Consider the following 26,566-nt stretch of genomic DNA (forward strand, 5'->3'; position numbering starts at 1 on the left):
CACCGGCAGCTATCAGGATGGCTAGGAGTTCCTACCGACCGTCGGTAAGGTAGATCATGCTTCCGCGGTGGGGGATTCGAACGCTGTAGTTTTTTGTGGAAGATTCTAACGTCACAGTTTTGGTGGGAGATTCGAACATTGTATTTTTGGTGGGAGATTCGAACCTCACAGTTTTGGTGGGAGATTTGAATTCTGTATTTTTGGCTGGAAGATTCGAACGCCTCAGTTTTGGTGGGACATTCGAATACTGTATTTTGGGTGGAAGATTCCAACGTCACAGTTTTGGCGGGAGATCCGAACCCCCACAGTTTTGGTGCGAGATTTGAATTCTGTATTTTTGGCTGGAAGATTCGAACGCCTCAGTTTTGGTGGGAGATTCGAATACTGTATTTTGGGTGGGAGATTCGAACGCCACAGTTTTGGCGGGAGATTGGAATGCCACAGTTTTGGGTGGGAGATTCGAGCGCTGTAGTTTCGGGCGGGAACTGTCAGTCAGGATGGCCGCCGTCAGCTATCAAGATGGCCACCGTCAGCTATCAAGTTGAGGTTAGAATAGCCATCAGCGGGAAATTCAAAGTGCCGGTCTTGGGATAGCCGACTATTGGCGATCAGGATAGTCAACTATTTGTCGCCAATGAACCCGGAGCAGGATCCCATTGGTGGACAGCGGAGACACAAACCCAGGACAGAATCTCATTCGTGGACAGCGGAGACACGAACCCACCGCCGAACCTCATTGGTGGACAGCGAACCCAGGGCCGAATCGCATTCGTGGACAGCGAAGACACAAACCCTGAGCAGAATCTCATTGGTGGAGAGCAGAGCCAGGGAAGAATCTCATTGGTGGATAGCACAGACACGAAACCACCGTCGGAATAGTCGACTATCGGTAGACCATCCGAATAGTTGGAGTCATATACAAACCCAAACATACGGGGATTCAAAGTGCACGCCTCACGATAACCAACTATCGGGATGGCTAGCTATCAGGATAGAGAACTGTCAGGATAGTCGGCTATCGGAATAGTCAGCTAACAATAAAGTTGAGGCTAGCGCGTTATCAAAGTAGATTTCCATGCAAACACGACGTTACTGCAGACTTCACAATCCAAACACGTCGGTAGTGCAGATTTCCCAAACGAGTCTAAACACGTCGGTAATGCATGTTCCATACCCCCTCCACAAACACCCGGGGGCACGAGCTTACATACGGGTCTGGAAACTCGGTCGAATTCGGAGGGTCTCTTATTGAAGAAAATTTTAGACTGCATTGGCCGCTAGAGGCGCAGCTGTCTTATGGACCACGATGGCTAGGGACGGGGCAGTAGAGGTATCTGCCTATCTCCGTCGCACCTGAAGATTATGATTATCCGGCAGGCAAGATCTCAGCGCAGCGTGTTGTCGATTTTCCACTGAAATTTTCATGCTTAAGGGATCTACCCCCACCACCAACATTTGAACCCAGTCTCCAAACCCGTATGTAAGACCGTGTCCGGGAGTGTGTGGTGGGATCAGGATAGCCAACTATTGGGATAGCCAACTGCGGTGGGGGTTTTGAACACTACAGTTTTGGCGGGAGATTCGAATGTTGCATTTTCGGTGGGAGATTCAAACACTGCAGTTTTTCTGGAAGATTCTAACGCTGCAGTTTCAGTGGGAATCCAAACCGTCGGTAATTAAAATTCCCCAAACTAACTGTCGGTAACTAAAATTCCCCAACTATCGGAATAGTCGATTATCGGGATAGCTGAATTCCTCATGCGGAAATGTTAACCGGGCGGTGATTCGAACGTTTTGATGGGAGATTCGAACGTTGCAGTTCTGGAGGGCGTTTCGAACACTACCTTTTTGGCGAAAGGTTCGAACGCGCGGGCCGTGCGGAGCGATCGGAACAGCGAACTATCAGAATAGTTGAGATTAGAATAGTCAACTTTCGGGATATTTGAGGTTAGAATGATCAACTGTCCGGGTAGTTGAGGTTAGAACGGCCGACTATAAAGATAATTGAGGTTAAAATAGTCTAGTCGACTGTCAGCAATCAGGATAGTCGAGGTTAGAATGGTCAGTTATCGGATAGTTGAGGTTAGAATAATCAATTGTGAGGATAGTTGAGGCTACAATAACCGACTATCAAAATAGTTGAGGTTGGAATAGCCAACTATCAGGATACTTGAGGTTAGAATAGCTTCCGGATAGTCAGCGATCAGGATAGCCGACTATTGGGATAGAGATCAAGATGGCTGACTATAACCCATACTGTCGGTAATGGCTTACCAAACGGCCGATGTCCAAACGGACGGTGGGAAATTTAATTTGCAACCCGAGCCCACTGGCGGAAGATTCCGCTGTATTGGTGGGAGACTCGAACGCGCGTGCTCCCGATCAAGATAGCCGGCCATCAGGATAGTCGACTAACCTGAACCGTCAGTGATGCATAAGTTCAACTAGACGATCGAAACCCTACCCAAGCACACATCGTCAATGCCCTACTGAACCGAAACAAATGGTCGGTAAACCCGAACGGTCCGTAAACCCAACATTATTTCTCACTTGACAAGCTTTTAACAAAACGAACTCGTAGAATCCCATTGATAGGAAAAACGCGAACCCGAGCAACGGAGACACGAACCCGAGCAGCGCAGACGAGAACCCGGGCAACGGAGATACGAACCCATCGTTGAAAATCCGAGTCGTGAGAAATTGAAAGCGCTGGATAGTTTTCGGCGAAAAATCCCTGGCGGGAGATTAGAACGCAGCAGTTTTGGTGAGTCATTCGAACGCTGCAGTTTCAGTGGAAGATTGGAACGCGCGGGCCCCGCGATCAGAACAGCCAATAGCAGAGTTCCTTCTGGAAGCTCAGGCGCCCTCGCGATAACCTTCTGCTGGGAGATTAGAACGCTGCAGTTTTAGCGGGAGATTCGAGAGCGCGCGGGCTAGCCGACCATCAGGATAGTTGAGGTCAACTATCAGGATAACTGAGATTGACCATCGGGATAGTTGAGGTTTGAATAGTCAACCATCAGCAGAGAACAACAGGGCCGCGGGAAATGTAGTTCCACTTATGGACTATAGAGCGCGCAGCGACATGCTTCACACATTCAAAGTGTCGGGCAACCCCCTCCACCTCTCTCATATGTCGCTGCCCGGCAAGCCATAGCATACGAGCGATGGCCGATTCGTATGGAAAAGAAATTCTTCCTGTCATTTTTCTGATGCAATTCATGAATATTTGTAAATTACATGGACTTGTAACGGCAGTTTCATAAAACTTCAGAAGACGTAACAGTTGGATTTGAGGGCAATATCACAGTGTGGTTTCAATTTTTGCTGAGTTTCCAGACCTGTATGTAAGGCCGTGGTTCGAGCACACTGATAGTGACACGGTAGCTAGTTCCAGCACTAAGCGGACTCCAGCCCATAGGGCTCGTTGTTCCAGGTAAATCTATGTTCTCTGCTATCAACATAGTTGAGGTTAGAATAGTCACGTTGATTACGTATTCAGCATTCGAGATACATTGTTCGTCTGAGTGATGCAATCCAACTCTTTTCCCTGGAGGCTGCACTGGACGACTTCGGAGGGGTCATTTTTCCGGTTATTTGGCGACGCTGTACAAGTGACGACGATGAGAGGCCACGTTGGTTGGTTCCAGGGCCCACTGTCGCGATGAAACAGCGATCTTTCAATGGACGGGTGGCTCACCAGTAGAATCTTGCGCAAGGTCAGGGCGCAGTGTGGGTTAGGGACAGGGTGCCGACGATGTCTCGAACAACGACGTTCGTCGAGCCCGAATCGTTGGCTGCGGATGGTGCTTGCGGAATACCCAACTGTCGGGATAGCCAGCAATCAGTATAGCCGTCCATCAGGTTAGTCGGCGATCAGAATAGCCAGCTGTCAGGATAACTAACTATCGGGATGGTTAGCTATCAGGATAGTCGAGGTTGGGATATTCAGCTATCAGGATAGCCGAGTGTTGGAAATGGCCGAACAGACACGACCCGATATTTTGATCTGTACGAATCCAGAGTCGAATCTCAGTGGCGGGAAATCCAACTAATGTTCTAGTTAACTATTTGAATAGTTAAAGTTCACTATCAGAATAGTTAAAGTTAACTATCAGAATAGTTGACTATCAAAAGCAGTTGAATGACAAAAGTATGACATCAAATGACAAAAGTATGAAGCAGTTGACTATCCGAATAGGTGAAGTTGGCTATGGTAATAGTTGCAGTGACTATCGGAATAGTTGCAGTCAATGATTAGAAAACACACGGTCGTTATTTACGTCTTGAGTGGCACAGTCAAACGTGTGCTCTTGGCATCGCCGACACGCGGCGACTTCAGAGTCCATCCCGAATCGCTGAAACCTCACTTTACCTGGATGGTGCTGTGCAGAATCGACCGAGGCACACTCTTGATCTCGTAGTAGGGTAAGTGCCGTATTTTCACCATAGTTGTGTTTGAGTCAGAGATGCATGCTTTTGCACCTAGGAGTGGATCGTACCACGGTGACTCGAAGAAGAAAGTCCGTGGAGTCACCGCTTCATGATGTGGTTCCGCTGGAAGCCCTGTACGTTTACCACGTACTCCCGATCTCGTAGTAGGGTACTTGCCCCGTTTTCAGCATAGTTCGAGTCAGATATGCATGACTTTTGATTCTGGTTGAGATCGTATCATGGTGGCTTGAACAAAAAAATCACTGCCAGTTCTTTGACGATGAACTTGCCGTGGTTCTGCTGGAAGCCCTATGTGTCCATCACGTACCCCGTGACTGACGAAGACGCATGCCACAATATAACGGATATGTTGCCCTGGGGACACTCTGGAGCTGTGAAGGGGCGTGGGCAGCACACGCGACCTCAGACATCGGCACGATGGACAACGTCGGAAAAATGCTCAAATAGTTCCTGCTTGAGAAGAAACTGGCAGCTTTGTGCGTAAACGGTTCAAGGCATTGATCTGAGATAAATCACGGATATGACCCGACAGCCATCGCCAGGCTCGACAAAAAATGTCTTCCTACTGAAACGCATCACGGACGCGTTCGAGAAGGATCCGATGATGTTCGAACAGATTTTACAGACCGACGAACTCCCAAAGTACATGGACGGTAACGAAATTAAATTGAATCCACCATTGATTATAAATAATCTTTATTTATTGGAACAAATCTTAGCAAAAATTACAAATCTGTTTTATTTATCCAACTATTGTGCGAGTTATCGAATCACTTTACGTAGACTCCACTCTTTTTTCTCCACGAAATGCATCTCAGGGGACTCATAAGAGCTCTTCTTCGTAGAAACTTATGGCAATGGGCTCAGTAGTCCTTCAGCTTGTGTGTTACTGTCGAAGTCACCACTCGACTCACCGTGTGACCGACCTAAAACTTGAGTGCTTTGCGACGGCGTTCACGAGGCAATGTTTAGACTTTGACGGTAATAACTTCGTTCCTTTTCATGCCAGTAGTACCTGACGTTGCTGCGTCCCTGAATCCAGCTACACAGCGATACTGGCCTCGCGCAACTCCTCGATGATCGAGAAGATTTCGTTGACGTGGCCAGCCGATCGTTCGGCCACCAGCAGTCGATCTACCAGCTCATTCGGGTCGTCCCAGTATGCGTAGTTCATTCGCGTGTCCCTTCGCGCGACCTTGTATCGAGGCAAGACACTACCTGTTTTCTGCCCTCCGAAGAGTGCCACGTAGTTCTTGCACTTGCTACTATTTTTCTTGCGTATATCTTCGTCCGGACTGTAGTGTTTCCTGTGGGCGTCAGTGCTTTGCAGGATCTTTCCATACGTGTTCCGGTCTTCCGCGCTAACGAGCCGGGGGTCAGGCTCCTTTCTGAAGAGCAATTCGAACAAGCCGACGCTCGATTGATACTTGTCATCACCCACGACAACACTCTCCTTCTCGAAACGAATGGGTGAGTCTCCGATCATCGTTCTACCATACGGTAGTTTTCGAACTCCGTAAGTTGTGTCGAGATACTTCTTTCTGTTTGTGTGGAGCATGTGAAGATATTTGCTGACGGCAGGAGCCGATACTCCTTTCCTATCCTCCAGCACCTCATAATATTCGTCAAATGTGCGTGGGTCAGCACTGCGTGAATCAGCTCCTGCAGGACTCTGTTCACGTAGAGATCAGCTGGACTATGTCCGTATAGATCAACGGAACTGTGTGTGCTCTGCAAGAGTTTAGGAGAATATTTACTGCCAGTCGCAGGACTCCCGAGTCGATGAAGCCATTATGTGCTTCGACCACTCTACTACGGAAGTCGTTTTCTGCTCAAACCATTTTTCTGCGGGAGTCGGTATCTGCTCCGGCCATTCTTCTACGGGAGTCGTTTTCTACTTCGACCATTCTTCTGTATCGTAATGTTTTGAAGGAATTTTCCATCTTATCGTGAGAGGTCTTAGGCTTCTTACTTGCATTAACAAGACGTTCGAGAGGTTCGACGATGGGTTTAAAAGTTTCGGTGATAGCTCTTTCCCTTGATTGTTTATCCGCCTTCTGAATCATGTACTTGCGTTTAACTTCATCTCTCATCTTTTCTCATCTGACTGAGCGTTCGTTTCTCGCGACGGAACTGCGCCGCCGCACCATCGCTTCGACCGTCGATGATGCACTGCGAAGTGTCACGCGGTGCGCAATATATTAATAGCAAAACAGGCGGAGGTTTTTTTGCACCTGTCAGATCTGCTTCCACGATTCTTATCGATTACGAGAAATCCGTTTATTGACGTCAACTATTCCAATAGTCAACCGCAACTGTTTCAATAGTCAACTACAACTATTCCTATAGTTGATTTCAAATGTTCGCATGTCAACTGCAACTATTCCAACAGTTAACTACGACTATTCCGATAGTTAACTACGACTATACACATAGTCAACTGCACTATTCCGGTAGTCAACTTCACCACAAACATAGTCAACTGCAACTATTCCGATGGTTAACGTCAGTTCGTTGGCTTTCCCGCCACTGGGATTTCCAGCGATGGGATTCGACTCTGGGTTCGTTCGGGTCGAAATATTGGGCCGTGTTTAGTAGGCCATTACCGACAGTTGGCTATCCTGACAGTTGGCTATCCCGATAGCTGGCTACCCCAACAGTTGGCTATCCCGACGGCCGACTATTCCGATAGTGTCTACCTTCCGCAGCCGCGGCTCCAACGATCGATAAACGTCGTTGCTCAACGGCACCCTATCCCTAACACGATTAACTCAACACGGAAAAGAGTCTGCTTGCACCACTCAGATGAGATGTATGTGGAATATGTGATCAACCGTGTATGACCTCAACTATCCTGAGAGCAGAGATTTACCTGGAACCATATGGGCCGGAGTACACTTAGTGCCGGAGGGAGCCGCCGTGTCGCTATCGGTATGCTCGAACCACGGTCTTACGCACAGACCAGGAAACTCGACAAAAATTATCACCACGCGACGCTTTTATATTGCCTCCCCAGATAACCTCCAATTGTTACGTCTTCTAAAGTTTTATGAAACAGTAACTCTGGTTACAAGAGTCCATGTAATCTACAAATGTTCATAAATGTCATCAGAAAGAATTTCTTTCCCGGCCATCTCTCTCGTATGCTACGGCTTGCTTAGCAGCGACATACGAGAGGGGGTAAACTGTCACTTTGATTGTGTGATCGATACGTCACTGCGCGCTCTACAGCCCACAAGTGGAACTACCTTTCACAAGCGGCCCTCTACTGACTAACCTCTACTATCCCGATGGGTAATTATTCTAACCTCGATTATCTCGATAGTCAACCTTAACTATCCTGATGGTTGGCTGTCCTGACTGATGGTCGACCCCAACTGTCCTGATGGTTGGCTGTCCCGACTGATAGTCGACCTCAACTATCCTGATGGTTGGCTGTCTTGACTGATGGTCGGCTAGCCCGCGCGCTCTCCCGTCAAAACTACGTGTCTCCCGCCAGTAGGCTCTCTCGACAAGGCCTCCCTACCCTACTTACCGTTTGGGGTTAGTGGAAAATCTGCATTACCGACGTTAGCCATCCCGTCTACGCTGGGCAATTGACTATCCCGTTCGCGAGGCCCGCCATTTAAATTCTCCAGTCCTCTACCCAGCGTCTCTATGTGACTCCAACTAATGGTCAACCATTTCGATAGTTGACTTTCACAATCCAGATAGTCAACGATGGGTTCGTATCTCCGCTGTCCACCAATGAGATTCTGCTCTGGGTTCGCTGAACGGCAATGGGATTCTCCCTTGGTTTCACTGTCCACCAATGGGATTCAGCCCTGGGTTCAATGTCCACCAATGGGATTCAACCCTGGGTTGGCCGACCTCCAATGGGATTTTGCTCTGCGTTCGTTCGATAGGCAATCAGCGACAGTTGGTTGGCAATCCTGATCGCTGACTATTCCGATAGCCGACTATCCTGACAGTTCTCTATCCTGATAGCTAGCCATCCCGATAGTTGGTTATCGTGAGGCGTGGACTTTGAATCCCCGTACGTTTGGGTTTGTATATGACTCCAACTATTCGGATGGTCTACCGATAGTCGACTATTCCGACGGTGGTTTCGTGTCTGTGCTATCCACCAATGAGATTCTTCCCTGGCTCCGCTCTCCACCAATGAGATTCGGTCCTGTCTCCGCTGTCCACAAATGAGATTCTGCTCAGGGTTTGTGTCTTCGCTGTCCACGAATGCGATTCGGCCCTGGGTTCGCTGTCCACCAATGAGGTTCGGCGGTGGGTTCGTGTCTCCGCTGTCCACGAATGAGATTCTGTCCTGGGTTTGTGTCTCCGCTGTCCACCAATGGGATCCTGCTCCGGGTTCATTGGCGACAAATAGTTGACTATCCTGATCGCCAATAGTCGGCTATCCCAAGACCGGCACTTTGAATTTCCCGCTGATGGCTATTCTAACCTCAACTGCCCTGATAGCTGCCCATCTTGATATTCGGCTTTCCCAAGACCAGCACTTTCTCGCTCGCGGATATTCTAACCTCAACTATCACAACAGTTGACTATCCTAACCTCCACTATTCTGATAGCTGCCCATCTAGATAGTCGGCTATCCCAAGGTCGGCACTTTGAATTTCCCGCTCATGGCTATTCTAACCTTTCCTGACAGTTAGCTATCCTAACCTCAATTATCCTGATAGCTGTCTATCCCAAGGCCGGCACTTTGAATGTCCCACCCATGGCTATCCTAACCTCAACTATCATGACGGTCGACCATCCTAACCTCAACTATTCTGATAGCTGACTATCCTAACCTCAACTATCCTGATAGCTGAATATCCTAACCTTAACTATCCTGACAGCTGACTATCCTGATAGTTGGCCATCCTGATAGCTGGCTATCCTGAGGCGCGCAACAAAGGAATTAGTATAGAATCCGGACTAGAGAGACTTTGTTTGTTTTTTCAGACCAGTCTGACGTTCGCCACCGCTACCACTAACGTCTCGGGATTTAGTTTTCGGGGTATCTCCCCCCTCCCCCCGGAAATATCGACTAACCAACAGCGGTCGCTAATGTGGACTATCCTGATAGTCGACTATCTCGAGACGCGCACATCCCCGCGCACGTTTGGGGTTGAACATCTGCATTACCGACTGTATGGGTCTGTTTGGGCTTAAGAATCTGCATTACCGACTGTTTGGGTTGAAGCCCTCGTATTTATAGCTGTTTGGGTCAAAGCGGGGAATCTACCTAACCGACGGTCAGTGGGTACTCCTAGCCATCCCGCCAGGTCGCTCTCCTGATATCCTGATAGCTGGCGGTGGTCATCTTGATAGCTGACGGTGGCCATCTTGATAGCTGACGGCGGCCATCCTGACTGACAGTTCCCGCCCGAAACTACAGCGCTCGAATCTCCCACCCAAAACTGTGGCATTCCAATCTCCCGCCAAAACTGTGGCGTTCGAATCTCCCACCCAAAATACAGTATTCGAATCTCCCACCAAAACTGAGGCGTTCGAATCTTCCAGCCAAAAATACAGAATTCAAATCTCGCACCAAAACTGTGGGGGTTCGGATCTCCCGCCAAAACTGTGACGTTGGAATCTTCCACCCAAAATACAGTATTCGAATGTCCCACCAAAACTGAGGCGTTCGAATCTTCCAGCCAAAAATACAGAATTCAAATCTCCCACCAAAACTGTGAGGTTCGAATCTCCCACCAAAAATACAATGTTCGAATCTCCCACCAAAACTGTGACGTTAGAATCTTCCACAAAAAACTACAGCGTTCGAATCCCCCACCGCGGAAGCATGATCTACCTTACCGACGGTCGGTAGGAACTCCTAGCCATCCTGATAGCTGCCGGTGGCTATCCCGATAGCTGCCGGTGGCCATCCTGACTGAGAGTTCGAGTTCCCGCCCAAAATTGTGGCATTCGAATCTCCCGCCAAAAACTACAGAGTTCGAATCCCCCCACCGCAGAATCATGATCTGCCTCGCCGACTGCCGGTAAACTTTAGCCACGCCGCCAGGTGGCTCTCCTGATAGCTGACGGTGGTTATCCGCGATCCCGACAGCTGGCGGTGGCCATCCCGATAGCCGGCGGCGACCATCTTGCGGCGTGCATTTCGAACCCCCACACGTTTATCAGTGACTATCCTGTGCCGGCGTGATCGACTCTGCCGGTAAACTCCTAGCCAGGTGGCTCGCTTGATAGCTGCCAGCGGCTATCCTGGCGGCGGCCATCTTGAGGCGCGCACGTTTGGGTCTGTTGGGTTAAAGCGTTCCGGTTTTGGGAACCAGAAAATTATTTTGAGATAGACTTACCATTGTAATATATCATGAAAATCTCTGAAATCCACGCGCTACTCGCTGCCTTATATGCTCGACCAGCCGACGCTCCGCACACGAGATCTCCACTACTCGAACGCCATCTATCGGCATTTGCGTGAACTATCCCACTTTGACCGTGTTTGGGTTTGATCCCAGTTCGATAACTCGTTTGGGTTAAAAATCCGCATTACCGGCTGTTTGGGCTTGTTTGGGTTAGAGTGGTCATCCTTTTATCGACTGTTTGGGTTTGGAAATCTGCATGACCGTCTGTTTGGGTTTGTTTGGGTTTGGAAATCTGCATTACCGACTGTTTGGGTTTGTTTGGGTTTGAAAATCTGCATGACCGACTGTTTGGGATTGTTTGGGTTAGAGTGGTCATCCTTTTTTACCGACGTTTGGGTTTGTTTGGGACAGAGCGGTCATCCTTTTTTACCGACGTTTGGGTTTGTTTCGGTTAAAGTGCTCATCCTTTTTTACCGACGTTTGGGTTTGTTTGGGTTAAAGTGCTCATCTTTTTTTACCGATGTTTGGGTTAAAGTGCTCATCCTTTTTTACCGACGTTTGGGTTAAAACGAGAATCCACTTTACCGACGGGGGAATCTGCTTTACCGACAGAGGGAATCTACTTTACCGACGGTCGGTAAGGTAGATTCCTACATGAGGCGGAAGCGGCCTAGCTATACTACTTGAAGGTGATAATAAAAAAAATGTAATCTCACAAACAACTGAAATATGTTATAAACATAATGGAATTTAATATTTGTCGGGAGAAGTCTCTGATCAAATCATTGAGTAAGAACTAGAGACCTATCCCGACAAATATTAAATTCCATTATGTTTATAACATATTTTAGTTTTTTGTGAGATTAAATTTTATTTATCATCACCTTCATTCTTTGTACAATCATTCAACTTTGAAAATTATAATAAAATTTTTATTTTTGTATATAAATGACTTACCTACCATCAATCAATATTAACCATAAGAATCGAATCTCGAAGGAGTAGTACTTAATAATTAAATGGTTTTTTATCTATCTTATTAATTATATTTAATCTATTTTATTTCAGTCTTTTTAAAGTTTACTTCTATTTTCTTAAGAAAAGGAGTTTGAAGATAAATCATTTTCTGGAAACGCAGATCTTTTTTACAATGATGTTTTTTTCTAACATTCATTTTTTTTCCACTTCGTTTTATTTTCAATACGCTGTACGATTTTTCAGTCGGGAGTTTTTTAAATGTTTTTTAAAAACATTTTGTTTAAAGTTATTTTTGAAACCTTTCGTTTATTTAAAACATTTTATTTCATACTTTTCAAAGTCCCCATAATATCGAATCGATAGCATAAATTTTAATGCTGCACGTAACTTAGATGGAATTTTTTGTCAATTGATTAAGCTTTAATAAAAAGAATGTGGCATCGGTGTGTAATTTTTTACTTGGTTTTATAATTTTTTTAATGCAATTGTTTTTACACTTTTCGTGATATGATCAGGAAACAAGGGACCATCAATGTACTTGTCCCAACCTTTTTTTTCCTCGGGGATCGGTTTATTCAGAAAAATTATAGTCTCGGCGAAAGCCTCAGGCCAGCAGACGACAGGGCTGTCAATGTACTTGTCCCGAGACTCTACCGAGTCTCTTGATATATTACTTATAATAAAATATTTATTATAATATTTCATTATTAGTTAATATTAATAAATAAAATATATATTATATCAATGTTTACGTTTAGGTTTACGCAAACATATGTTATGCGTAAACCAGGAGCTGGTATTGCCCCTGCTGTGCGCACATTCTCTGTCTCTCTCGCTCACCGACGCACATGGAGAGGGGGTAGCCGCGTTTAACGTAATGTTTGACGTAGCGTGTCACAAAACGTAAGAAATCGTGCAAAGGACGTAAGTCCAAATGTAAACATGCTGAACTTACGTCCATCTGTCTCTAAGAAATTAAAGTTCCTGAAACGATGGATTTTAAATCACTAACGTTACATATCTCAGGATCGACTGGACGAATTTACTTGCAACAAAGACCAATAGAAAGGGAAAAACTGAAAAAAAATCGTCACCAATTTTCAGGTTCTTTCATCAAATGGTTTTTTTGTGAGAGTCGTTTGAAAATTCTGTGACATCATAAAACCGGCATATTCGCGTATTTAAGAGTAGCGGCAGGGCTCGCGCCGGCTTTTCTTTTGCGCGGGAGTTTTTCCTTCTAATACTTGCAGTCGAGCCGCTACCGCGTCTCTTGATCTGGCTTTGGCGGATTACAATTTTATTCGCTAATGTTCCGTCACTTACCGTAAGATGATCGCTAACATGATGTTCCTATTCATTGTCGTGTTGAATTTCTTCCGCTCCTGCTCCAGTCGTATTTTGGGTTGAATCTTGCCGTAGATCGATCTGCCTTGGATACGATGATCAGTGATCGAACGTCCGTTCAATTTATCGACTTTTCTAGAATTATCAGTCCTCCTCAGCAATTTGAATTCCTTCAGTTTGACAATCGTAGACGTGTCGGGTTTCTCGAGTTGTGGCAATCCCATCGCTGCCACCAATGTTGTGTCTGCGAAGACCGTTGCGAAGGGACGAGTTATCAAGAATGAGTATTTAAGGGATTTAGGCCAAAGGAGCTGAACTCCATCTCGATACTCTTACAACAAGTTAATAATAAGTTTATTTAAGAAGTTACAAATTCGAGGTTTTATTGCCTCGAGACCAATGGTTACAATTCTCGTCAACGACTGTCGAATTTTGGTTAGTTGGTAAATTTATAGACTTGGGGGTTTTTGCCCCCTCTCGCGATAATATGGCGTGATATTCTTTCTCGAAGTTTCGGTGATGACATTGAAGGTCGATGCGCTCGTTTGGGAACGTCGATATTTCGCCGTCGATGCATTTGTACTGAGAACGCTTAATTTATACACTCTTTATTTTAGGAGTGCGATGTATGGGCACAACAGTAATGTATTCGAATTTTTTTCACGGTTTAAAATAATTTTCCTTGCAAAGTTTGAGAATTTTTGTTTACATTATTAAAGGTTCTATGCAAAAACGGGCGATCATCAATGTACTTATCCGAATTTTTATTTCCCGATATTTTTTTTTATGCATCCATGGTACTTGTTCCAATCATTTTTATAGTAATTTTTCATCATGAAAATGTAACTTCTAATGGCCAGAACTATGATATAGCGAATTAAATGCATGAGAAATGATTTTTTCAACCAGTTTAGAAGGTTTTTTCATCCCTTAAATTTATTAAATGCCTTAGTTTGTATTGATTGCTGAAATTAAACACATTGGAACTTTCATGATTAATCGCAGCTCAGTGTAAGTAAGTATAAACGAGTTATTGATTTTTCACAATAGGTTGGTTAAATTTTCAATATAAAAATTCTAAGAGGGAAATACAATGCAGTTGAATGAAGTTGTTAAGATTAAAAGCATTCTTCTAAGCCGCGTTAAAATATTTTTAAATTGCCTGATGATTGTAAAGCACTACCTTGAATGAAATGGAATTCAACTACATAAATGTTAATTTAATCCGATTACAAGCACATATTTTATCTAAAAAATAACTAGTAGTTTTATTTTCGGACGCTGTAAAGATACTTGTGCCATCATTATTCCCATAAAAGCATATTATTGTAAGATTCCTGATGTTGAAAACTCCATTGCGTCCGGGGTTTTTCACAAATTGTATTGGCAACTGCGTCCTCTAGGGGTACTGTCAAAATCCTAAAATTTACCTCCGTGAAGTTCATAATTCTCAACACAAACCTCTCTAAACGATTCGACATTATCCACACCGTTCCGTGATTAATCTTAAAACAATATAAATGAAGATCACCGATTAGAAAAGTAATATATCGGGAATAGTGATCTATTCCCGGGAATTAACGATGGAAAAACAAACGAGATAACGAAATGTTTGTTTGGGTAAAATACCTTAACATCAACCGGGAAAACCAACGCCTTATCATGCTTAGCTATTATTCCATGGTTGGCTGGCTCATAAGGTAGCAAAGAATTCCAACAACCGACGGCATTTTGGTCAATCAAATTGAACACCATGATACCGTTCTCGTCCATAGCCTCCGATGTTGAATGACCCATGTATCGCTCAGATAGTACCTGCAAGGGTCAGTCAGTCATTTTTTTTTCATGAAATTAGAATTCTTATGTTTTTCATCAAATTTTGATCATTTACGTGGAATTCTCGATAACTGTTCTTTGAAAGATCTTCATCTCTGAGTATTCTTGTTGAAACAGCAAACTCTCTGTTACTACTCAGAGGGTGGAAAAACAATGTTCTGAATCCATCATTAGCCATTGGTGAGAGAGTCATGCCAAAAATCCCTTCATCAATCCATTGCCAATTTAAACCACCGAGATTGTAATCACCAGCCAATGGATCAGGATAAAAAAAGCCATGGCTAATGCGCCAAGACTTATTCGCTTTCCAGTCATAGACTATCAGGCCGTAACCAAGCTCATCCGACATATAAGCGAAAACATCATTACAACCTCCGCTACCCATATCAACCGCTATGTTGATGATAAATGTACTCTGCAAATAATAATTACAATGGTTCCCTTCATTTGTTAAAAGGAAAGTCTTGATTTCATCGTGTGTAGTGGAAGGTTACGAATCATGCTACACTTGTTTGACTAACTCTTGTGGAATCAGTTGGCAAATATTTTTTGGCATTTTGGGTTTAGTATCAAATTCAAAACTATACTCATAATGCCATAAAATGCGGCAGGGTGTCTGTCACCAGACAGTGGGACCCTACGCTGAACACGTATATATACATTCTCTAACGTAGCCAAGTACAGTGAATAAATTACGGTTCCTATAGGAATTCATTCGTGTACACTTTTAGCCCTAATCACTCGCAATTGTTCAGGAAAATTTTCCAGCAAGCGTCACAGAGCAACAAGGGTTTCTAGAATGATTCTTCAATTATTAAGAGATTGTCATCTGCTTTTATGCTAGCTCAGATTATAAACTGAAAACATTTTACACAATATGATACAAAAACTTTTTTAAATCTTAAAAATTCCCCTAGGGGAAAAAAGGTTGGGACTAGTACATTGATGGTCCCTTGTTTCCTGATCATATCACGAAAAATGTAAAAAAAATTGTATAAAAAAAAACATTAAACCAACTGTAAAGAATTTCAACAGAACAATTGAAAATAAATTCACAAATCCCGAAAGAACATGACATTTAAAAAAATATAAATCTGTAATTATTTTTTTAAGTGTCAAAAAAAACAAATAAAACTTGAGAAATAGAAAAACGAAAAATCAAAATAAAAGATAAAAAAATCAATTGAAAAGAATTTCCATCTAAGTTACGTCCAGCATTAAAACTTATGATATCAATTCGAGGCCAAGTATTTAATGATAATTGAGGCAAGAGTACGATTTCCGAGGCGCCAAGTTTTGACCATGCAGTCTTTATAATTAGCCCAAAATAAGATGTTTTTCAAGAGTAAAAAAAATCGAAATTTTGCCTTTAAGGGGGTGAAACGGGGAGTTGAAAGTTGAAGTATCATTATGATGTATATGCTCCCTAATTTGGACCATGTAGCGTCTTTTTTTTTATCGAAAATGATACTATTTTGCAGTAGAAAGAAAATCAAAATTAAAAAAAATCAAAAAATTTAAGGCTGTGGAACGGTGATTTTCTGAGAATTCGTCGAGAACAATTCGTCGAATCACAATTCATCGAATCACAATTCCTCGAATCACAATTCGTCAAATCACCATTCATCGAATCGAAATACTTTGAAAATTTGAGGAAAACTCATTAGAAATACTGTTTTTGATTTTTAGGTGGGTCCGGAACATCACTCAATAGGATTTGTAACGTTGAGGTGCGTTTTTTTTAATTGATAAAAATGTTGAAATTAATTTCTCCATTCAACACATCTTTGATGTGTGTGCGGAATAGTTTGGCGCGTTTGAAGCACCTTCGATGTGTATGCGAAATCGTTGGGTGGGTTTGAAGCACCTTCGATGTGTGTGTGGAATAGTTGGGCGGGTTTGGAGCACCTATGATGTGTGTGCGGAATCGTTGGGCGGGTTTGGAGCACCTGTGAAGTGTGCGCAGAATTGTTGGGTGGGTTTGAAGCACTTTCGATGTGTGTGCGGAATAGTTGGGCGGGTTTCGAGCACCTATGATGTGTGCGGAGAATCGTTGAGCGAGTTTGAAGCACCTTCGATGTGTGTGCGGAATCGTTGAGCGGGTTTGAAGCACCTTCGATGTGTGTGCAGAATAGTTGGGCGGGTTTGAAGCACTTTTAATGTGTGTGCGGAATCGTTGGGTGGGTTTGAAGCACCTTCGATGTGTGCGCGAAATCGTTGGGTGGGTTTGAAGCACTTTCGATGTGTGTGCGGAATCGTTGGGTGGGTTTGAAGCATTTTCGATGTGTGTGCGGAATCGTTGGGTGGGTTTGGAGCACCTTCGATGTGTGTGTGTGTGGAATCGTTGAGCGGGTTTGAAGCACCTTTGATGTGTGTGCGGAATCAATCGTCAAATCTTGGTGCATCGGAAATCGTACTTTCCCCAATGAATTGAAGTAATATTTTGTAACAATGTTCACTTAGACTGCCAAATAAACAAATGAACGCAAATGGAAACAGGAGATGGTAAACAACACAACACTTTTGGAAACTGTATTAGCTTTGTCTATACAAGTTTTCTGTAAGTCGTGGGATATGATTTTGGGTTTACGAAATAAGTACAACGTTTTTCGAAGCACATTCAATTGAAAAGTTTTTTATGCTGAAAACGTTATCATATTACTATCTAATTGTTAAATCACGGCAAAGATGAACAGATGCACTTATATTCAACATCGCCGAAATAATAAAATCGCGGGACTGAATAAAGGGATTTACTTAGAACAAAGACCACTGGACAGTACGTCGGGCTTGTTGTACATGCTCGTTATTGTTTCAATACACTTTACGTCAAAGCGCCACCGCGCTTCTTGATAAAGAGTACTCATTCGGCACGTCATTTGTATCCGAAATCTTAGTGTTACGGAACGGTGTTTCATACGATTTGTAGTGGTTATAATGGATTTCGAACATCCCAATGTGCATCCAAAGCTCAAAAACTTTTCATTTTTTCATTCGTTCCATAATCTAATTTCGACGGATGAATTAGCGATTAGCTTTTTGGAAGAAGTCGGTGTTATTCCGTGCAAAACTTCAATTCCTCCAACCTGCATTTGTGGTTTCGCCATGCTCGTGGAGTTAAACAAAACTAAAAAACTGGGTTGGATTTGGAGATGTGCCTTGAAAGGCTCAAAAAAAAACTCGAGACAATACCGGCACACTATCGATCCAGCAATAAACACTTTCGTTGATGGAAGTAGTTGTCGGATCCAGATTCGTGAGGTGCTTGCAATAATTTTGGCATTTGTCACGAAAATGCGAGTCAATGAGCTTTACGCTCATTTGCATTGTTGGCGTAAGAATAACAATGCTGATGAGTTGAGTAAGTCCACCGTGATCGACTACTACAGCTACTGTCGGGAAGTGGTCACATCCCATCAGGACATGTTGTTGGGTGGTGCTGGAAAGACAGTGCAAGTGGACGAAATCTTCCTCACCACCAGGAAATACCATCGTGGCAGATTCACGGATCAAATGACCGTCATTTTCCTGGGGCTGTACTGCAAGGAGGATAAACGGGGTTTGTTCTTCAAGGTCAACGCGAAGAGTAAAGCTGAGCTGTGGCCGTACATCCGGAAATATGTCCACCCTGACACGTCAATAATATGTTCCGATAGTGCGAAGCAGTACGATGGTGTTGAAAAAATGTTTTCAAGTGGCACTGTTCACTTGAAAACATATCATAGCAAAGGAGAATTTGTCAGCAATAGGGATCAGACCAACACGATCAACGATTTGGAGAACCAAAACAGATTGCTGAAGAAAACGATTCTTTGTCGCCGACCAAATTTTCTTCGCCAATACATGGCTCTGCATTTCTATCGGCAACAGATTTTGGATAAGCACTTCAAGGATGACTTTGGATCTCAGATTCAAGAATTCCTTGAAGATGTTAAGCGCATATATTCGGGTGTAGTTGATGGGGAACAGCGAGAGGGTTTGACACTCAAAGAGATTGATCCTCCGACCGTACAGTCGGAACATTTGAGTGATCTAATTCCCGAAGCGAAAAAACCCCGCCTTCTGTCGATCGCTGAAGACCTACACGCCCTTAATGAGCATGAAGAAGAACTGGACCCGAACTACGAGGACGGAGAACTTTTTTAAATGCAGTTGGAGCACACGCGCAAGCGCACAAACACATACGCGCACACATTGCAGAGAGGGTTTGGAGTTATAAAATACTGCGGAAGTGACGAGCCGCGGGTCCTGATCTCTGCAAACACACACACACACACACACACACACACACACACACACACACACACACACACACACACACACACACACACACACACACACACACACACACACACACACACACGCGCGCGCGCGCGCGCATACAAATTTAAACGGCTCTTATGAGGGCCAGGAATTCTATGCAGACAACCTCCATGTGGTGTTTTCCGGGTTACGCTAATAGTTTGCAATTTAGCGCGCACATTTTAAAAATCAAGACGCAATGTTTTAATACGGCATTGAAACACTATTAAAGATACTATTTTATACTTCGAAAAATCATTCCAACGCAAGATATGCATACTCTCACGTATTTGAGCGCGTTAGAAACTTATCATCAATAGCCAAAAGAAAACACTTCTTTTCAAATTCAAATGGTCATAACTCCTTAAGGAAGCCGAATACGCAAAAATTTTATTCTTGTAATTCGTTTTAGAATGGTCGAAATATAAAAAATCAATCGTCAAATCTTGGCGCCTCGGAAATCGTACTCTCCCCAAAATTTTTAAAGAACCAGAACCGGAATTGCAACAAAATTATGTCATAAATAAACGTAAAATCAAAGAATTTGTACAAGGAGAAATTTCTCGATACTAATATATGTCCTATATAACAAATACTCGCGAACCGAATGCGATGAGGGTAAACTAACCCACATGATTTTCACAAAACTTAAATAACATTTTTTTTTATAGTCATATAAGAATTTTGTATCAAATTCATACAGCTCGCACTGTTGTATATATAGGTATATATTCATAAACTTTATTCCGCTGGAATGGTACAGCGAGTGTCCTGACCAATCACAACTCATTATTTCTGTAACCGGGATCCCGGGACCCGAGCTTCCATAGAAATGGGTTATAGCTGGCATCAAGAGGCCTTTGATGGTGTTCTGTACAGACACGGTAAATCCATAAATGTGTTAGTAACTTTTGCATAATCTTGAGCCTGTGCAAAGTTTTTTGTCAGCATTTACGCTACTGATCGTGTTGGTTTCGTGCTCATTCGAAAGGGATTTTGAAAATTAGTCTCCAAACCAATTTTTGCTTTATGAAACATCTCCTGAGCTCTGCAATTTTAGAAAATGACATGCCGGTTTTACCCCCACCACCGCGAATCGTTTTATTCAGAGAAAATATAGTCTCGGCGAGCCTCGAGCCAGCAGACGACAGAGCTGTCAATGTACTTGTTCCGAGACTCTACCGAGTCTCTTGATACGTTAGTTCTTATTCCGAATGGAATTCGTTCGCTGGAAGAATAAGTGGGATGTAAAAATTGCCGTCATTGAATATAAACTGGAGAGTTATTTCGGAAGCTTGAACAATGTACAATTTTTTTCATTTATCGATGCAGAATAATATCCCTTATATATTGCGGAACATTTTGTTTCCCTTTTTTATTAAACTAGTGCAATTAAGTAACAATTACTTGAAGATTATTCTCTCTATTCCCTCTGCATGAATACTTGTGATCCATCAGTTCGAGACAAGCCCTGATTTTTATTTGGTTAAACAATTTAAACGGAAAATGATGGGCCGGACAAGTACTTTTAACACATATTTAAACATAATTTGTATCGATCCAATCGACGTTGAGTTTTGTGAGTAATACCAGAGGATCCTGAAAGTCTGAGATGAATCGATTTTCTCATAAGTCTCTGCCACCATAGAGTACCAAATGACTAGCTTTCATGTGATTTTTTTGGATTTAAAAGCTTCTTAGAACAATTTTATAATGTTAAAATTTGGAGTTACTAATAAAATACTTGTCTACCGATTGATATTATAAATTTTAGTGCTGCATGTAATTCAAGTGGTTTCAATTCATTAGAATATACTTGGCCTCGAATTGATATAATAAATTTTAATGCTGTACGTAAATTAGATGGAATTTTTTTCAATTGATTTAGCTGTTCGAATCAAATAAGAAGAATGAGGCATTGGTTTTCAAAATGATTTCAAGGGCGATTTTTCGATTTTTTATTTTTTTACTTGTTACAACGCCACGACGCGTCCGTTCGAGCTACCTTATTTTAAAAGGAGCAGGTATGAACGAGACGGGAGACAAGGATTGTGTTTGACAAAATAATAAATGAATTTATTAAACAATAATTTTGACTGTTTTTACAAAGATAAGTGATCGCAATCGCGTTTTTGTTTTTATATTTTATCTGTCCGAGTTGTTTAACTGAATCAGGCGAGAGAAAACTCGAAAGACCCGGAAAAACGGAGTGTTTTTCTGTATGAAAATCTTTGACCGAATTTCCAAATTTGTTTTCGTTTTTAATTGTACAATAAAGAACGCTTTATGGTTTATCGTGCCTCTGCTTATTCCATTTTCTTTCCTGCACGTTTCGCACGAGATTTTTCAGTACAAAAATGTGATTCGCAATTTTTATGATTGACAACCGATGTCCTGGATTCTTAACCGCTTGAGCCTGGATTTTTACGCTTCCTGTTAATTTAAGAGTGTTGTGTACTTTTCTTTTTACAATTTTTATGTTTCGATCGCTTTGATGCTATACAAACTCTAGTCTTACCGCAGCCTCTTGAATTAATACTTTCATTCGTTTGTTATTTGTTTTTATTCGTTATAATTCGGCTAGAGGGTTTATTTTGACTATGGTGTTGTACGACGGTCCAAATGGACAACGAATTATTGAATTCTTCAATTAATAATTGATTCTCAAGCTAATTAGTTCGTTCAACCCAACCAAATCGCATAAATTACAAAACAATTTTGAATTTAATAATAATAAATCATAAAATCATTTATTTACCGCCTCTATTCTCAATAAACCCAAAAATTATAGGTGGAAAGTTTGTGCTTGACCACGGGCCTCAAGCGTCGCCGAATGGCGCCAATGTTCAAAAACACAGGTTAAGATGTGAACCCCAGACCACGGGCTCGATACGTCGCCGAGTCTCGCCAATGTCCTGAGCATTGACTAGAATAGGTAATTTTCGTCCACGGACCACGGGATCGATACGTCACCGAGTCTTACCACAGCCCCGTGCAACGAAAATTCGGGAATTTTTAGGTTAAGTGGAGTGGACCCTGGACTGCGGGATCGATACGTCGCCGAGTCTCACCAATATCCCAGACATCCAAAGGAATAGTAGGAAAAAGGATTTTTAGGTTATACCAGAATAGAGTGTATTTTTCTATTTTAGTCAGGTCTAGTTCTTCTAGGAGATCCGAGTTGGTTCTAGAGGTAGGGTGAACTACCTTTCGAATGAGCCGTGCACCGACTCTTATACCCCGTTCTCCACTCTAAAATCTCTCAAACGCTGAATTTCCCTGTTTCGGGTGTGTTCTGCGCATTCTTTTGTAACGGGCTTCTCTATTGTCTCGCTGCCATAATTCGCGCCTTATTATTGGCTGATCGCTATTTTGCCCGATGCGCCGAATTCCGCTCTTAATGATTTTCAGCTCAGCGTGACTTTAAAATAATAAAATTTTAATGAGAATTGCCATTATTTAATTGTTTGTATAATTTGGCCTCATTGTTTTATTTAATATCGTTAATTTTAATTTTATTCGGAAGATCGAGAAAAGTCACGTTCGGGTTCCTATAGCCCATGAACGCTTACTCTCGCGCATGCGCCGTAAACAAGCAACTCGCTCTATTTGAAATTGTACAAATTTTCTAGAAGATTTAACCTTTCCTGTAATTTTCCTCGATAGTGGCTGTTTTTCCCGACATTTTGAGCCTAATTACGCTCATATTGATTAATAAAAAGCTTAAAAACAATTAAAATAAGAAAATATAATTTTAGTGTGATTTTCCCTCAAGTGGCGCTGTTCAGAGTGTTGCCCGCCGGCTCGCTCGGGCCTTTGTGCTAGTAGCCAAGATGGCCGCCGGTTGGGACGCACGCCTATCCATCGCTCCGCGATGTTTTTAGTTCGCGTAATATTCGAGAGTTCAAGCGGGTTCAGGCCGCTCCGCGGGCGTTACATTTCAGTTTTTTTTATGAATGGTTAGAACTTTCTCAAGTTCCTGATGGTTCCTATATGAATAAATATTCCGAATTACTATTAAGTACTTGGCCTCGAAATGATATCATAAATTTTAATGCCGCACGTAACTTAAATTGAATTTTTTTCAATCGATTCAACTGTTAGAATGGAGATAAGAAGAATGGGGCATCGGTTTGCAAAATGATTTCAAGCGCGATTTTTCGGTTTCTTATTTCTTATGTGTTATTTGAATTTTTTTGTAACTTTAAAAAATAACTAGAGATTTGTATTTTTTAAATATGTTTTTTCATGATTTGTAAAATTGTTTTCGAATTCTTCTGTTGAAATTACTTACATTTCATTTGATAATTTTTTTATGGATTTTTTTTTACATTTTTCGTGATATGATCAGGAAACAAGGGACCATCAATGTACTTTTCCCAGCCGTTTTTCCCTAGGGGGATTTTTGCGATTTACTTGTATTATAGCACCAGAACAAAAATATATAGGTATATGAAATGTATTATGGCACGCGATTTGTCACTAAATAGAAAACAATTAAACCTAAAAAGGTGTGTGAAAATCCAATTATCGAAAATTAATTTCGATGATGGATTCACTGTTAGTATGACGAAATACATAAAAACACATAGGTTTAGCTACCAGATAGTGTTACTTTTCTTGCGATATTAATCACCGGTTTAAGATCCTCCGGGGGTAGTTGGTATTGTCGCACAACTTCGTTTGTCGTCAGATCGAAGATGTTTAAGGTATATGGACATGCTTGAATTTGGGTAGCTTCATTTCCGAGTGTACCAACATCTAGTACCCAAAGACGATTGCACTGGTCAGCATGCATTCTGTGAATTTTTCAATCATGGAGGAAGGTTTCCACGGATAAAGTTTATTAACGAATGCAAGATATTACTTGTATACTGTGGTAAGCCCGATACCGCAATCTCCAGCGACGTTTTGTCTCCAACTGGGATATGGAATTAATTTTGGTGATCCACCACGGTTCGTATCGAGAGGTATGTAATTAAGGGTTGCCGGTATTCCTGCAAAATAAATGGTTCAGAAATGTTTTGAGGCCGTATAACGATGAACATCAAGAGACTCGGTAGAGTCTCGGAACAAGTTTACATTCACAGCCCAGTCGTCTGCTGGTCCGAGGCTCTCGCCGAGACTATACTTTCTTTGAATAAAACGAATTGCGGTGGTGGGGATAAAATTGGCAAATCATTTTGTTCAATTACGAAACTCATGAGCCATCTGTGACTATGAAAATTGAACTGGAGACTAATTAATAAATTCTCAAGAGGCTTCAGAGAAAGAAATTTGGCATTGAATTTTTCAGTTTTGATAAATATAAACGCGTTAATTATTTTTTCCAATTTATTTCAATGTTTTATCCGTGAATTGTAAATTTCACCAATAATTTGATAAAAATGACAAAAAAAAATTTTTAAAGTATCATTGGCGGGATTCGAACATGGAGCCGTCGGGGCGGAAGTCTAGCTCGTTTACTACTGGATACATAAGCGGGCTTCCAATTCCGACCGGCGAATTTTCAAAAACGGAGCCGAGTTGACAGCCACAATTTTGAGGTTTGGATGGTGCCTCTCCACGCTATGAGCACGCGAAGTGGGAGCCCGTAATTCGATGCACCTCCCGCGGCTTCCTCTTGTGAAACCGCATACGAGGTCAGAATAACGCTGGCTGATCGCGATAGCGTATCGTTTAGTACATTTTTAATCGAAAAGTTGCGGTATCGATACCGATACGACAGAAAACAGTATTGATACCGTGACAAAACGGTATACATACCTATATTCGGTATTGATGCGGAAACTTTTCAGTATGACTACCGATTCAGAACCCACGCCGCTTCGGTATCGATACCAGAAATTTTCAGTATCCATCCCGATTTGAAACCTACGAAGTTTTCGTATCGATTTCAAAAATTTTCAGTATACATCACGAGTTGGAACTCCCGCAGCTTTAGTATCGATACCGAACAGAAAAAAAGCTTAGAAAAACCAAATCATCCGAGGGAGACTCGAGCCCGGGACCCTCGGAGTTTGAGTCTGGTGCGCTATTCACTACGCTACCAGACATCTTGTATTTAATAAACAACGAGACTTCTACATAAATTCTGAATCACAGTTTATGTATGATTTCCGATAATCCTTGTACATAAAATATTTGGTAGCGTAGTGGATAGCGCACCAGACTCGAACGCCGAAGGTCCCGGGTAGTCCAGGAATTCTAGACTTTTTCAAGACAAAAATTTTCAAGTCGAATTTTTTTACGGAATAAGGTAAGGGGGTGTCCCCTGAGTATAAAACCAAATTTGTGGACACCAAAACGTGTTGCGTTAGCCGCCATCTTGAAAAACGCTTTTTTGCAAATATCTCGAAAACGGTGAGTTTGACGTTAAAAATCGTAAGGACCTTTTTTGTAGAGCATAAAATTTCCCATCTTTTTTAGTTGAAACTTTTTTCTCTATTGTTAATATTTTTCGAGATATAGTCGAAAAAAAACCAAATTTTTGTTTTTGCAAAATATCTCGCTAATTTTTGAAAATACGAAAATAAAAGTGGTAATCAAAGTTGTAGAGCATGAAATATTCTACAATTTTTGTATGAAACTATTTTTTGTAAAATGAATAGTTGCTGAGTTGTAGCCGATTGAAAGTTGCCGCCAGGTGAAGCAAAACGGCGGTGAGCGGTAATACGCTTCTCTAGCATGCAAACGAAAAGTGTTACTGAAGAATTTGATCATAGAGATAGTAACAACAATATTTACAATGGAAAAAAGGGACACGGACGATAGGAGAAGTATTTACACAATAAAAACATTTCGACGAATAGTTTGAAAAAGACAAATTTATTCAATGTCAGATCAAGAGACGCGGTAGCGGCTCGACGCCAAGTATTAAAAGGAAAAACTGCAGCGCAAAAGAAAAGCCAGCGCGAGCCCTGCCGCTACTCTTATATACGCGAATATGCCGGTTTTATGACGTCACAGAATTTTCAAATGGTTCTCACAAATAAACCATTTCATAAAAGAACTTGAAAATTTGTGACGATTTTTTTTCGATTTTTCTCTTTCCATTGGTCTTTGTTGCAAGTAAATCCGTCCAGTAGATCCTGAGATATGTAACGTTAGTGATTTAAAATCCATCATTTCGGGATTTTCATTTTCTTAGAGACAGAGGGGCGTAAGTTACGCTTGTTTACATTTGGACTTACGTCCTTTGCACGATTTCTTACTTTTGTCACACTCTACGTCACGCACTGCGCTGAACGCGGCTACCCCCTCTCCTTCTGCGTCGCCGAGCGAGAGAGACAGAGAATGGGCGCACAGCGGGGGCAATA

General features: G+C 42.4%; 1 protein-coding gene across 1 annotated transcript in view; it reads right to left on the bottom strand.

Moving 5' to 3' along the window:
* Window positions 1-14,018: 14,018 nt before the first annotated feature.
* Window positions 14,019-26,566, bottom strand: part of LOC122408719 (protein yellow-like) — a 36,455-nt gene continuing 23,907 nt past the window's right edge. Inside the window, exons 2-6 of the mRNA XM_043415699.1 lie at window positions 24,115-24,244; window positions 23,884-24,046; window positions 15,001-15,360; window positions 14,739-14,924; window positions 14,019-14,614 (exon numbers count right to left, since the gene is read on the bottom strand). Coding sequence (XP_043271634.1) covers window positions 14,414-14,614; window positions 14,739-14,924; window positions 15,001-15,360; window positions 23,884-24,046; window positions 24,115-24,244 — 1,040 coding nt within the window. The 3' untranslated portion in view covers window positions 14,019-14,413. The remainder of the gene's footprint in view (window positions 14,615-14,738; window positions 14,925-15,000; window positions 15,361-23,883; window positions 24,047-24,114; window positions 24,245-26,566) is intronic.

This window comes from Venturia canescens, chromosome 4 (assembly GCF_019457755.1).
Source record: "Venturia canescens isolate UGA chromosome 4, ASM1945775v1, whole genome shotgun sequence".
Taxonomy (NCBI): domain Eukaryota; kingdom Metazoa; phylum Arthropoda; class Insecta; order Hymenoptera; family Ichneumonidae; genus Venturia; species Venturia canescens.